General features: G+C 34.1%; 1 protein-coding gene across 3 annotated transcripts; it reads right to left on the bottom strand.

Annotated features, from left to right (window-relative positions):
- Nucleotides 1–1,668: 1,668 nt before the first annotated feature.
- On the bottom strand, nucleotides 1,669–15,265 carry LOC123712912 (EF-hand calcium-binding domain-containing protein 14). Of its 3 annotated transcripts, none has more exons than XM_045666282.1 (6): nucleotides 14,945–15,265; nucleotides 14,686–14,864; nucleotides 7,829–8,088; nucleotides 6,627–6,863; nucleotides 5,401–5,476; nucleotides 1,669–3,976 (listed from the first exon to the last, which is right to left on the bottom strand). In XM_045666282.1, exons 1-6 carry the CDS (start codon nucleotides 15,052–15,054, stop codon nucleotides 3,927–3,929), a joined length of 912 nt encoding a protein of 303 aa, XP_045522238.1. In that variant the 5' UTR covers nucleotides 15,055–15,265; the 3' UTR covers nucleotides 1,669–3,926. The 3 variants fall into 3 exon arrangements, with proteins under 3 accessions (XP_045522238.1, XP_045522236.1, XP_045522237.1); XM_045666280.1 differs by lacking the exons at nucleotides 14,686–14,864; nucleotides 14,945–15,265 and adding exons at nucleotides 9,518–9,984; nucleotides 13,924–14,363; XM_045666281.1 differs by lacking the exons at nucleotides 14,686–14,864; nucleotides 14,945–15,265 and adding an exon at nucleotides 9,518–10,755.
- Between the last annotated feature and the right edge of the window lie 334 nt (nucleotides 15,266–15,599).

Here is a 15,599-nt window from a genome sequence, read left to right as displayed (position 1 = left end):
CGTTTTGTTTAATTTGGGTAATAAAATCCTCCTATCAAACATTCTTTCGTTCCAACCTGCAAGTAATAAATGCGTGTGCAAGCAGATAGTCGTGCGCTAAGTCACTACTCGAGCCTGGCTGTGCGTTATTGTTACAGATTTGTCATTTGACGTAACGATACTTATCGTAGATCGGCATATCTTGAACGAAAATCGTCGCATGTGATGTCATCCTGTTGTACCAAGGAGCGGCCAATCAACGGGGAAAAATCCTCGGCCATCTATGTCTCTCCAAGTAGCCTGTGGTCACTCCAGGGGGAGAATGTAATCCGAAAAACGAGGACTTTTTGTTTGATTGTCATTTGTCAACGTATCTTTTATCAAATATCGTGTCACGCGACATTATACGCGTTATATTAGGTCCTTACATATGAAATTGGCGTTTTGTATGGGAGGAACAAAAAGTCGAATATTTTTAAATATAATATATTTATTTAATCAAAGTATGAACCATTGTTTTCTATGCACTTTTGCCATCTCATAGGTAGTACATTGATCCCTTTACTAAAAAAAAACAGTCGGACGGGAATCAATAAAATCTGTGAAGGCGATTTGGACTGCCCCATCAGAGTTAAATTTTTTCCCTTGAAAGAAGTTGTCCAAATTTCGAAAAAATTGGTAATCTGTTGGAGCAAGGTCCGGGGTGTACGGAGGATGTTTTAGACATTCCAATTGAAGCTCTTCTAATTTGGTAGCCGTCTGTTGTGCAGTGTGTGGTCTAGCGTTGTCGTGAAGTAGCAGTGGCGTGGAGCGATTGACCAGCCTAGGTTGTTGAGCCGCTAGTTTTATCACTAACACCGCAGCCTGCAGCTAACTCGGACGTGGTTTGCGATGGATCCGCTTCCACAATGGCCTTCAATACTTCATTATCAACTTGGATCTCAGGCCGTCCACGGGGCTTATTCTGCAGGTCGAAATTTCCAGAACGAAAACGTTGGAACCAAAAACGAACTGTGTTTTATTTTGTAACATGACCGCCATACACATCATTCACCCTTCGAGTCGTTTCCGCAGCACTAGTACCACGGCGGAACTCGTACTCGTAAATAATGCGATACTTTAAGTTTTCCATTTTGTAAAATGAGTGACGCAAACAGAAAAAAAAACCCGAAGAAAAAACAAATGAATGACGGTCATCGAAGCACAAATACATGAGTAAATAGCTGTACAAATTTAAATTTGGAATTCCTTACCAAAGATGAGAACATCGTGATTAAAGTAGCCAGTACGAAATACGCCAATTTTATATGTAAGGACCTAATATTTAGTTCGTTCGACTAATCACAAACGAACGCAAGGTTACGACTTGATTTTTCTTTTAAATTCTTTACCTCTAGCAGAGGCTGGTAGGTGGCGCGGAACTTCTAGAATAACCGATAACTATCGATAAAAAAGATTCATGGATTGCTTATTAAGAAAAACAATAAAACAGACCCAGCAATGTCTCAGTTCCATGCACCATTCTGGGATACATGCAACATCTACATGATGTTTTAAAAGTTAAAGTTGCCAGTTAACATTATTAAAATGGCAGCGGTTTCTGGAATTAATTATCTCTTATCTCTACTAAAAGACGATATGTTAAAAAAATTATAATTATAGAATAATATAAATAAAACAAGGTTTATAATAATTATTGATCTATTAACAATAATTTAATACAAGAAAATTCACGCTCGCATGACACGCAGTGCGTCTCTCCTCACTACAAACACAACTAATTCCGATTCCCATTTTAACTAACGAATCTTTTTAATCTGATAGTTAAAAATAGGAATCGATACATTTATATTTACATCATTCGTCCTCTCACTCAGTGTTATTGCAAGTTTCGCACTTATATTATAAGCCGTCTCACTCTTAGGTATGTACTATGAGTGAGATGGCAATAGAAATCTTATTGGTGTGATTATGTCAGTGTACAAGTCGTTATAAAATGATCATAAGATCGTTACAACATTTTACCTTATAAGGATTTTCGTCCGGGTTTATTCAAAAGTAGTAATTATACTTTTTCTAAATTTGACATCTGTTTTATACTATAGTAACTACGACACGCAATCATTACAACTGTTTGACAGACATTTATTGCGTACAAGAAGAATACACAAAAATTTACTCAAACAGAACAAATATGTGTGTACGACTCTTGTGGCATATACATGTTAAAATAAATACAAAAATACAATAAGCTTACAACTAAATTCATGTCAATTCTAGAAAGTAAACCATAATGGCGATTTGTTTACCGTCTTTCAAAGTTTAAAACTTAGTGTAAAACCAGTCGAGACTAAACGCCAATTGTAACTCCCGTCTCGCGCCTCAACTTTGAATCTTCAATCATAAATCGATTAAACAGACAAATATCAGAACACAGACCATAGTGTTCAAAACGAAATATTTTTATCATTTTGAAATGCACCTTAAATCAAAGAAATAAAGACAATATTTAAATGCAAATAATATATCGTCTTACAAGAATCGTTTCTTTAATATTACGTGTTGAGATCTATTTCGTTGGCTGGATAATGGATAATTTTCGTCCTTTAATGCATTTTTATTCAATTAAAATCCATCAATTTTATTTATTGACTTGCCAACACATTAACCATATAAGAACGCCAATCATATAATTACAAATAATATCACGTATGTGCGCTTGTGTGCGTAAGTTACGTACACAAACGACTACGTAACGTGCGTTTCCGTGCGTACATTACGTACATAAACGAATACGTACGGGCCTCACAGGATAAGAGGAAAAATATTTTAGAAATTTTGGTAGATTCAATATGACTTTCTCCATCAGTCATTACATTTTGTCACATTTGCAACGTGACATGTGTCTAAAGAACGATAACAGGCGGTCTATTTATTAAGGGACGTCCAATATGTAGTATTTTTTTTTTAATTTTATCGTAAGGTGGCAAGGCAACTTAAAATAAATGGAATTAACTTAAATATTTTCAGACTAGAAGTAGAACGCGACAGTTTTTTTAATGTTATACGTGCAACAGGCGTCTACGCTATATTCTGGATACGGGATACCACATTATCCAGTATAGTACAGTTAAAGAGATGTTTATCTCATCAACAGGATTCTGTGTCCAGGGTTAAACCTGTTTTCTTGATCATGTTTGAGGACAATAATAAAGATGTCACATGTCAGATGATCAAACACATGAAAAATTCTAACCCATTTTACAATTTCTAGAGTTCAGGTTTCCTTTCTCAACATTTCAAAAAACTTTTCGATAGATATTAAAAATTAAATTTCGCTAGAGCATTAGGAACTAGGAAATTTAAGATTACATCTCACTGGATTTCTGGTTCCTATAAATGAACCCATTCGTAACTACTCTTTCTATACATACATTCAAATACGCTGTCAATAAACTTGTGTTTTTGGACTGGTCTCATGAAGATCCCAGTTCCAAGTTCAGCGCTGATACTCTGTAACTTGCTTTTATATGCAATTTTATTCTGATATAATTCTATCAAATTCGCGATTGGAAGTTACAGAATACCGATCCCGTTGAAATATATATTAATTTCACACCATGCACTCAAATTTTATATTTACAAGCGTATATATCCTCAAATAGCTTTTAATTTTCCGTCCTTATCACTTTGAACGTAAATAAACGGGACAACAAACCATTTGTGGCAATACGTTTACAAATAAATACTCTTTATAAAAAAATAACTTCTAACCAAAGCACTGGTCTCTCATTACAACTTGACAGAGAAACGACCCAATTAAAATTTAATTTCAAATTTTAACAATATTTTGACCTTTGAGCCCAAACATTTCCGCTTCACCAATATACAAAAATATCTCGTATGTAGCGTGGACGCAACTGTACTTGTGACAACTGAGCAATTACTTAACTCGACGCCGGCTCCTTCATCTCCAGAACTCTGGGTTTCACGGGTCCTGAAAGGAAGTTATTATGGAAATAAAACGAAAACAGTACATAGAATTTTTTTAGAGATATAATATATAGTATAAACAAAAGCACAACGATTGATTACTTGGCTTGCGGTAAAATATATCGTGTAAATTTCAAAATCATGTTCTATATACATTTTGAAATGAATTTAAAGTGTCAAAAATTGGCTATGTTTGGATTTATTCTATCGAGCGAAGTTATTTAAGTCGTGTATCGATCTTTTAAAATGCATACATAAACTACTCAACTCCATCATATATTTTTTCCATTCGCCATACTTCAAGAAACGATGACAAAAAATGGAAAGAATCAATGTACTTTTTGGAGTTGTGCGATTGTAAAGGAAGAGACTTAATAAGAATATTCCTAATGAAAAAAATGGATTTCTTCAATTTAAGCAAATTAATTAATAATAAAAAACATCGTTTGATATATTTTATAAAACAAGGAAAACATAGACAAACAGTAATTTAAACAAAAATTTAAATATAGACTGACGACGTACTTATCAAAATTCATATCAATACAAAGTCCATTAATTTTATGTCTAAGCAAATATTCTTAGCAAGGTTAACATTGTTTATCTAACAAAAAATATTTTATTCTCGCCTCCGCGGAGTTTTCATGAAATATTCAGGTAAAATACACAGTAACATTTGTATACAGAATCTTTAATATTATGAAAGAATATATAAAAATGAAATTCTATCTATACGTATGAATGAATCAGACCGGTCATGTCAGGCTTATATTAAATGTCTCTTACTAGGGTTGCCTGGGAATGATCGCTTGTTAGCGAAAAGGCCGCTCGTTGCATCTCTAATAATTAATGTGTTATTTTTTTACGTTAAATGTAACGTAATGTAATTGAACTTCAAATAAATAATTCAAATTAACCCGATATTGTATTAAGAATAGTTTTTTTAACCTCGACTTCTAAATTATTTTTTTATTATGGTAATTATATTTCCGATACACATCAAAATAAATATCATTAAAAAATAACATACTTCGTAGCTTCAGAAGGTCAATTATAGTTTTATACATAATGAAGTTGACGACCTTATGCGAGCCCTACCGGAAGAGCTCAGTTGTTCTTCCTTATTTTTAAATAATGAAGGGACTTATTTTAATTATATAAATTATTCAATTACAATGTATATTTATTCCCTGTTTAGTATTTATATATTTATAAAAGATTGCGCTCAGCAGACTGATACATACACAACTGATACGTACAAGAAAAATAAAATAAAATATTAAATGTGACAAGCCTAAAGGAAATTTGATTTCAATGTGTGAGGGGATCAACTATGAATATCCAGACGTATCTCGTTTGTCAGAATGCTCAATAAATATATAAATTTATGGGTGAAAAATATTTTTAAAGTGTAAAATGCTTGCTTACCCGCTATCGTTGTGATAGATGTAAAAGGTACAGCACTCGGTGGGGCCGTTGGACTTGCTGAAACCTCTTTTGGCTTCTGAAAAATCAATTTACGATTTCAAAATTAAGAACATTTCTTTGGAAATGACTATCTTTTCAAGTAGACTAGCGAGTTTTGCTTTAAGACCAACGTTCCTCTTGTAGTGTAACATGGCCCCATATTTATAAAACAAAGTATAATCAGGCCTTTGGTTTAAAAAAGAGACTAAGATATTCACATGGAATAAACGTGGTAACAATATTAGTACCGATTCTGATTGGAATTCCGTGTTTTATAACCGTCACTGACCAAAACAAATGTGTAGTACTGGAAACGTGTGCAACTGCTGTGCATCAAGACCTTCTAGACCAGTGATGAGCAAAGTACGGCGCGCGAAAGTATTGAATCCGGCCTGAAGAGGGTCTATCAGCATGGACGTTGTAATTCCGTATGTGGCCCGTTTTAATTCCGTTTTGACAGTCGAGAATAAAAAGTAGATTCTATTTGTATTCTTTTTATAATATTATAATTAAAAGCTATAACAACAATGCATTTTTTGTATAATTGTGGCGTTCCTCGAGAATTTTTTAAACTTTGTGGCCCGCCATTAAAAAAGTTTGCCCACCACTGTTCTAGACCGTCTATGTGCGCTGTAACACTCGCTCGTACGGTGAAGGTCTTCTCTTGAAAGAAAACATTTTTTTTAACCGGATAAAAGCTATTTGTATTATTATAAACTTATAATTATTTACATAATTTTAAATTTAAATTTTTCCTACGTTACAGCGTGCGTGGTCACGGTGACTGAAGACAAAAGGTGTTGAATGTCAAAAGTATCACAGCTGTAGAGAAAGTTGTGTTATCTGTATTTATTTTTTACGGAATTGGTATCGAATTGTTTTCTTTCAATGTGTAAAAGCTATGTTAACCAAAGACAATACTATGGTAAACATCTTAATGAAACCGGGATGCCTTAAACTCGAAAAGCCAACGGCGCGTCAGGCCCAGGCAGATCGCCCACTTGCCTATTAAAATATAATATCACAAAACAGATCTAGAAATCTGATGCTGAAATCTGCTGGACATAGGCTTCTCCCCTAAATTTCCAAATAATCTGGTTATATGCCTGGCCTCCCAGGCCGTGCAACGCTTCGTCGACTGATCAGCCTCTATTCCAGAACTTACAATAATAGTTGTTTAAACTCACATTAATTTCATCAATGATGCTTTGCAATCCATCCAATCGACTCATAAGCGTTGTATTCAAGATTGCTATCTGTTCCTTAAGGCTTTCGTCCAATTTGACGTTTGCCGACACGTTAGCTATCGTGTCGTTGGTCCTCTCGTCCAGGTGTACTAAGTAGCTCTTCAGCTCCTCAACACCTGAGGTTGCTGTAAGAGCCTGCTTATGAGCTGATGATATTGAGCTGTCAAAGCCTTTGATCTGTTAAAGAATAATATTATAAAGACATGTAACGAGAAAACTACTGGAGCAATTTCAAAAATTCCTCCTTTAGAAAGTATATTGATATATTTATTTCCCAAGAAGAATGCCAATCGTGCAAGGCAGGGACAGGTCGTTCTATTAGCTTAACTCAACAAGTTTATATTTCAAACGTCTTTTCATGACAGGAAAGCCATACAATCGCTAATCCTCGTCTTGTCTCTCAAATGTCCTTGTTGTGAATATAATAGCTTAAATATATCAGTGATGAATTTACTAGTGGGGTTGTATATGGAGTGTCTTCAAACTGACGCAATACAATACCAATTGCGTCAGTTAGGCGGCACCTATAAAATGATAAACAACGCCACCAATGCAAATATAAATTACGGTCGTCTAATGTCTGTAAGTGATGACGAATTTGATTGAAAATTCCTCTATATCATATGTACCTATAATATAAACTTTTTTATATTACAGGTATTAAAAAAATTATGCCGCTTGTATAGCTGTCGCTAAGTCTGAAGAACGCAATAAATCTATTGGATGTTCACTAAGCCTCTTTCTGAACCTCATCCTAAGTCCCTACGTTATGATAATTTTCTTAAATTATTTGATAATTCCATATACTTGGTATACTATACAAATGTATTATTGAACAATCTATGTTCAAGATTCTTTAAGTTCTCAAGAAGCACACCTACGCTATTCAAGTTTCCCAACAATTTTTTTATTGCTAAAGCTGAAATTTTACATTATAAACGGCGTCTGTCCCTGTCTTGTCAAAGCTTAATGAGGAACATGGTTGCAGTCAACATAAACATAAACAAAAGACATGAAGACAAAACCTCCTACAAATAGACTTTATGTATTTGAAACAGGAATGATCATATCCCGGATGGTGATTGGTCTACGCTGTTGACAAATGACAATACGACATTTTAAATCCCCAATTTCATAATCACCTGCGAACCAAAGTCAGCGACAGTTCTCTGCAACTCTGCTATCCTCCGCGGAGTATCGACCAGTTTCGGCGCCGCCGACAGCTGTTCCGACACAGACATGAGTTCACTTGCTGTCTTATTCATCTGCATTGTCAGCGCCTGATGCGCAATCTCCAGCTTTTCGAGCCTCTCTTGTAAGGCACTCGCGTTTTTCTTCAGCTCCTTGAAACTTGTGTGACAGAGTTGTAAGTCATCGTTTACGTTACCACCTATCGTTGATACTGAGGACAAATATGATTGTTAAAGATTGGTGGTTACGCCGTTCACTTTTTGGTAAGAAAACCTGTCAAATGCACTTTCAATTCGGATTTGGCAATTTGAATACAAAAATGTGACGCTCAAAATCACATTTTACAGTCTTTTTAACTAAAAATATTTTAAGTATTTTCAAGGCGTCGAAGAGTGTCAAAAGCTTTACCTGTTGACCGTTATCGTATTAACATTATTTTCAACTATGCATTATAAAATACATCTACCTAAAGCAATGAAGAGATTTTTTTTACTAGTTTTTTTTTTTGAAAGACAATCAACCTTTTTAGTATAACGAACCTTCGAACCGTTTTCAATATGAAATAATATTTGATTTGATTACAGTTTGATATCAGAGACGAAGAACACAGTTATTAATCTTCATCGTTTTAGCCTAATCTGTCAGACAGACAGGCAATTTTTTTAGTTGTTGTTAGAATATTTTGCTCTCGTTCCTTCCACAAGTATGCAACAAAACAATGGTCACAGCATGCATGGTTTTATAATTATTAAATACTTTCTTTTCCAGTGAACTAGAATAATGAAACAATAGTTAGATATGTTGTATTGTATTTTCCTTGTAATGAATTTCTTTGACTAGTGCTATTTCACTTAATCCTATCAAAAATGTTTTTTAGTCTATTTCACTTCAATCAAATTTGATATGCGGGAAAAATTCCAGTATCACTATTAGTAATACGCGACCATCGTAAATGGTCACGGTTATCAGCAGTACAAAACTCTACGTTGACTGAACAAGCTAATTTATTAAAGAAGGGTGTTTTAACCCTTTAGTTTTTTTTGTGTTGCACTTGTTTAGAAAGAGATTTAAAAAAAAAGGTTTATCAAATTATCTTATAAATCTATAGTTTAGCGCATACATAAGTAAAGTACCAAATATAATTGATATAAAGTAGATAATGTTATTGATAAATACACTTAAAATAATTTAAATTGTTTCGTAAATGATTTAAAAGAATTATGTCATAAGTCATTTAGTTTCTGAACCTCATCCCTTGCGGTACAGCTAATTAAAAGCCGCTTTTAAAATATTTGTATATGTAGTACACTCTGGTTAAGTCATAAGGTAAAAAAATCTTTATGTATATTATATACAGTCTGATAATGTTAAAATGTTCGACTGGTTTTGTCTCCTTTCACATTACTTTAAATAAATTAAATTATTTTAATGAAAAAGTAATCGCAATACCCGCAAGCGCAAACATTAACAACCATATATGTTAGTATATTTACCTATTATAGGATCTTGAAGAGTAACAATGGTTGTTAATCCCTTGTTACATTAAGTACATAGAACAGACTTCATAATCTTATCTCAGGTAAATATCCTCTTAGTTACATCATCTGAAAATAATATCCCCAAGATGGTGTAATACCCACCTCTGTCCATTTCCACTCTCAGCGACACAATCTGCTTCCTAACATCTACAAACAGCCATAACACTGTAGCAGCTGATACGACACACACGCACAGGGCTAATGCAGCTGCAAGGCGAACAAAAGGTCGCGATCTTCGTCTACGGGATGTCCTCCTACCCCAGGGTTCTCCTTCGTCGCTGGACGCTGATAACAATCGCCCACCCCTGGACCCCACACCGCCCACTAACGCATCCAGCTCTCGCCTTTTCCTCATTTTCTTCCCGCCACGCAGCGGCACCGTCGCGTGCACACCACTCTCCATATTATCGCTACCGTAAACACATTCACACTGGCTTTGTTATCAACGCGAGCGCACAACACGACGACCGTTTATCGAATGAAGTCGTTAATAAAGTTCAGGAAAGGATTATTGATGTCAATGGCTAGCTTAATTGCTGGTTGGTCTGGGTCTGATGTTTGCATATAACCTTTTCGAAATTAGGAAATCATTTTTTATTAGCGGCCAGATATAAACCATATAAAGTAATGAGGTTAATTATTGCCATTTTAATAGTGTAGTAAAATAAGTGAACTAATTTTAATCATAACAAACGACCATTATATTGTTAATTTAACCTTCAAATCAACAAGTAGCATTAGAAAGGCGTCATTAAATATATAGCCTTGATCTTGAACGCGAAATTATTATTAAGAGCCATGATCAGCGCAGTAATTTCATACTTTACTGTTATATTTCTAGTTTATACTACGACTGTCTCGTTTATTATCCAGCAAAGTATGACAAATGGACCAAATAATTCAAAAAGGAAAGAGAAGGCTTAAAGTCGTTTCTGTGGTGTTTAACAACAAAACCTGACAGTAAATAATTTTCTTTAAAAATAGTAAAACTCTATGAGTGACATATACAATACGACTCGGAAATCTCTTCCTCATATGATAACTACATTACTTTGGACTACTTATATATTGGATGACGCACTTATATTTTGAAAATTTTTGGAAATGTATGCTGCGCGTGTGTGACCTATTAATATACGAGGATACTTATAACCAATTGTATATAAGGACAAAATGTACGGATGCGGTCTGAGAAGGTTTTCCTATAATGAGGAAAGTGGAACGCGGAACGTCATTGGGTCTGATAAGGAAATGCATTGTTATGCAGAAACATATGAATAATCTGTTATTAATACGTATACGTATACGTTATATATATTAAACGATATGATTTAAAAATCAATAATATCAGTTCCTTTATTTATTTACAATTCGTTGACTTAAACATATATCTAAAAAGAGGTAACATAAGTTACCTAGCTTATATGGAAAAATATAAAAAAAACATCAACAACATACCTACGAAGGTGCACAAATCATTAAAAAAAAACAAATAAAATTACATGTAACATTAGAATTATATAGTACTAAACTAGCTCCAACGTGCGACTCTCATCCCTGAGGTCGTAGGTTCGATCCGCGGCTGTGCACCAATGAACTTTCTTTCTGCGCATTTAACATTCGCTCGAACGGTGAAGGAAAACATCGTGAGGAAACCAGCTTGCCTTAGTCCCAAAAAGTCGACTTATGTCTAGCATTGGATGACCTACTTGCCTATTAGATTGACAAATGATCAAGAAACAGATACAAAAATCTGAGTGGCAGACCTAAAAAGGTTGTAGCGCCACTGATTTGTTATTATTTTAAACTAAAATATAAAAATGATGTAAAAGCTTAGTTAGATTTTTAATTCAAAACTCGGTAAACCTGAATTAATCAATAAAAGTTTTTTATAAAATTGACGAATATTTAAATGATATTAATCCTTGGGATTGAACTGCTCCATTTCAAACAATCTGTATAACTCAAAAACTTCGCGATTAAAAATAGTGGAAGAGTTTCTTGCCAGTTCTTCTTACCCGCTCTACGCCCTTGACTTTCGAACTGGTAGTAAATGTAAATTTAGAATCAATTTAGCATCTTTTCTGTTGACGTTCATAAGTGTACTTGGTTACCCATATGAATAAAGTTATTTTGAGTTTGAGTAGGGTTAATGATACGTTCAAAACTACGCTCGGATACTAAACATACGTCAATAGTACGTATATAATAATAGTTCTAGTACAGTCTCTTTTATAAAATCCGAAAGAACACAATGACACTCTCGAAGACAAGACGACGAATGATTTCTACATGCATACTAAACGTACACGAATACGTACTCAAAAGAAATGGTTCGCAAAATTCAGACCTACATCACAAATAGTTGACCTCTATACAAGCACCTATTACGTTTTTAACCCGGATGAAGGTGTACTTTGAAAGCTTTGTTTCTGCAACTAGAACGATGTTGAACACGGCACAGCTCTGTAGAGTCACCTTCTTGTACACTGAAATTTTCGTTACTCACTATATATGATAGTACGTAAGAAATATATAGAATACCGCCCATGGACACTTAATACCAGAGGGCTCGCGAATTGGTTCGGAAATACTTGTTGGCAGCTGGATCTTACACACAGTGGCCACATATTTTATATAGAACAGGGGACAAACGGGAGTTGTTGTTAAGTCGCCGCTCAAGGACACTCTCAATGCCAGAGGCCTCGCAAGTGCGTTGCCGGCCTTTAAAGAATTGGTATGCTCTTTTCTTGAAGAACCCTAAGTCAAATTGGTTCGGAAATACTTCAGGTGGTTCTACATGGTGGTAGTGCGCGGCAAAAAATGCGGTAAAAACGCTTAGTTGTGAAACGACGGATGTCAAGATTCCACCTGGAATTTCGTATATTGCCTCGACGTAGCGGAGGTAAGGATCTCAAGGTTTTCCCTATATAGTAAACAAGCCTACATACATATGTTTGGATAGGAATTGTGTTTTTCAAACTCAAAGCAAGGGTCACATTCACAGGTAAAAATCCGTACTAAATATTTTAACCGAAAGTCCGTTAGTACAAAATTCAGTGGCCTGTAAACATACTATCAACCTTTCAAGGTGATGCAAACCAACTTTAACCCTACTTATATTTTCAGTTCCACGTCAGTATACTTAAACGCATTTTTATCGTATAAAGCAAGAATTGTGAATGAATATAATTTCCACGAAACTTAAAACTTGACCATTTATAAACCTTCATTAATAATTTTGACTAAGGCAGGACATTTTGAAACCATGTCAAGGTCACTCAGGGCTAACCAACCTATGTATTGAGCGTGTGTTTCAGGACGTGTAACTTGTTTATTACTTTTTTGGTCTTACACAAACTTAGTGTAAATTATAATCGCAACATCTGGCTGAAATTATCCAGTCTGATTCACTAGGCATTACTACCACAAAAAGAGCATAGTCTTCTCAAAAGTCCTCCATTAATACAATGTGTATCCATGGCTATTGGCCTGAAGAGACAGCTGTGGTTAGGCTGTTTTGGCGAGGGTAGCTCAGTCGCATAAAGATTTCCATAAGTTGATGTAGCTGGCCAAGGCCACAAGCGTCTTTTCCTCTATTCCAATTATATTTTTGCAATATATTTTGATATTATTTTCATTATTAGACATTTTGGAATACATGAACATAAGCAGTTATGTAATAGCATAACTAATGACCTTAGACCCTTGCTAGCGAAATCCCAGCACCTTTCATAAAAATAATTATATCAACAGAATAACCAACACAGTAACAGTCTATGTAAATCGATATAATAGATTACACATAATTAATTTGTTCAACAATCAATAAGCTCAATTACTTTGTTGACGACAACTCACATTTAAACGGTAACACAGAGATGAATTGTAATTCCAAATCTTTCTAGTATCACTGACTCCAACAGTGGTATAATAATTCCGGTACAAAACTGAACAATCTTGTGTTGTTAATAAAAACGATTTATATGTATATAATTAATATCTTAATAAGCAAAACAATGTAGAGTAAATACTAAATATTGTTGTTATATTCGTCAGGATTATTGTTTGTTTATTTATCTTTGTATCAAAAATCTATTGTGATTTGTGAGCGGTGTTAGGGAAGTTAGTAACGAGCAATTTAATAACTAACAAAACAATTATATAACAGAGCAAATTAAACATAAAATTTTTCTTATTTACTTTGAAATGTTTACAGAAATTAGAATTTAAATTACGAAATATTTTAAAGTGGCTCTATGTAGTTATAATACAGTACAGAAACATAAAACGGGACTAAGATAAATAAAGTCGGATAAAGACACGTTATATCGACCTATGTTTCCTAGACGCAGTGAATGGACGTAACGCATGCGCGTGTCTCCTTACGCCACACTAATAATTCCATACTTAATAAATAAACACTTTAATCGATTTTATTTAAAACACCAATTTAAAAATCTATGATATATATAAAGACACAGACCGAACCGCAATCAAAGACACACCTTTAATTTCAACTTGAAATTGCTATAGCTTATCACTTGCAATAACAGATAAAAACGGCGAGGTATGGTAAAACACAACGCTTTTAGAAGACTGACTTCTGGGACTCGGGGTAGCGTATTGTATGACGTCACAATATGACGCATGCGTGCGAGAAATTCTCGTCTAGTATAGGACATGGGGTTACCTAATTGAATAGTGAATGTTGCTATTATTTCTTTGAACATTCAAAATAGCGTTCTATCTTGATGACGTTAGGCTTTACGACGAGGATACAAGTGATATGAATTGATTGAAATTAATCTTTTATACTCCTGTCAATCTTAGGTAAAGCAGTAACTGTTTAAAATAAATTCAAAGTGTTTTAACTGTTGCAAATGGTTTTAAGTTCAACATCCTTGAGGGTGTTAATGTGTTTCTTGTCTACTTGCATATTTCTAATCAGCGAGTATGCAAGTAGAAAAGAGATATAAAATTCTGAATGATTTCTCTTTATTTTTATGTCTATTAAAGTATAATTTAGTTTAATGTGATCTATTTTTTATATATTACATATAAGTGAGATTTGTTTAATACTGAATGTAGCTATGATTAATTAAAATTTAATCAGTTGAGGAGACTTAACTCTTTTTTGGAGGCCACTGCTGAGACATTATTCAGTATTTATACAATGATAGTTATGAATATATATTTTTCAGTGTTGGCTAAATGTTACACAATATACTATCAAAATTTAATTAGCTTAGGAACCTAGAGAAACTTGCCTTTAGCTATGTCAACTTTCATAGTAGTGACTTGGTCATACAGCGATGCACAGATCCATGTTAGCATAAGTAGCCATAACACCAATGTTCCTCTTGTTGCCCAGCACAAAACACAATGAACCTCATTACCTAAGCTTGGTTCAACGACTCTAGGTTGACCAACACGGTTTCGCTCTTTTCTAAAAAAATATTCATAATTTTGATTTATTTAGTAACTTGATTCTCCACTCTAATATAGATTACAAATGGACAAACATACCTTGACATTTTCTTTTTCCTATTAGGTATAATTTCTAACTGTAAATCCTCAGAATCTTCGTCACTAGACAAGTCCAAGAGACGAAAGTTTTCTTTGTTAACTTTTGACATTGTTTGTCAAACATAAACATTCCTTAAACATTGAGATGCAAATTTTTTAGTATTTTATTATAACCTATCAACTACCATTTATAAAGTTGGTATAAATTTCTGATCGGTAATGAATTTTCTTAGTTTTATAAATATACACAATAATGAAATGTACGACAAACAATTTTAAACATCTAAAGTTAAAACAAAGCTATCTAAATCCAAACTCAAAAACAAAAGGTGAAAAGTTAAAACTGAAGTTGAAATCAAAATTGAAAATCGCGTTTTCATATTTTCAGGCTGTCATAATGCAAGTATAAACAGATAACAGCTGACATAATACCGACGCTGACATTTTTCTGAGTTTTTTTTATGGCCTGGTATCTGTACCTTTAGGCCAAGTCTCAAGTATTTTTATTAGGTTTATTATAAGTTGCCCACTGTATTGTTGATGAATTTATATAGAGGCAATAATAGGGTCCATTTTTTAACATATCACTCAGGCGGCGGGAGGGATCTTGTACTGTCATTTGACACTTTTGCTTGTGAACATAAATGTAAATTGT

The sequence above is a fragment of the Pieris brassicae genome, chromosome 8 (genome assembly GCF_905147105.1).
Source record: "Pieris brassicae chromosome 8, ilPieBrab1.1, whole genome shotgun sequence".
Lineage (NCBI taxonomy): Eukaryota > Metazoa > Arthropoda > Insecta > Lepidoptera > Pieridae > Pieris > Pieris brassicae.
Note: the sequence above shows the minus strand (reverse complement) of the source record. Positions and strands in the feature narration are given on the sequence as shown.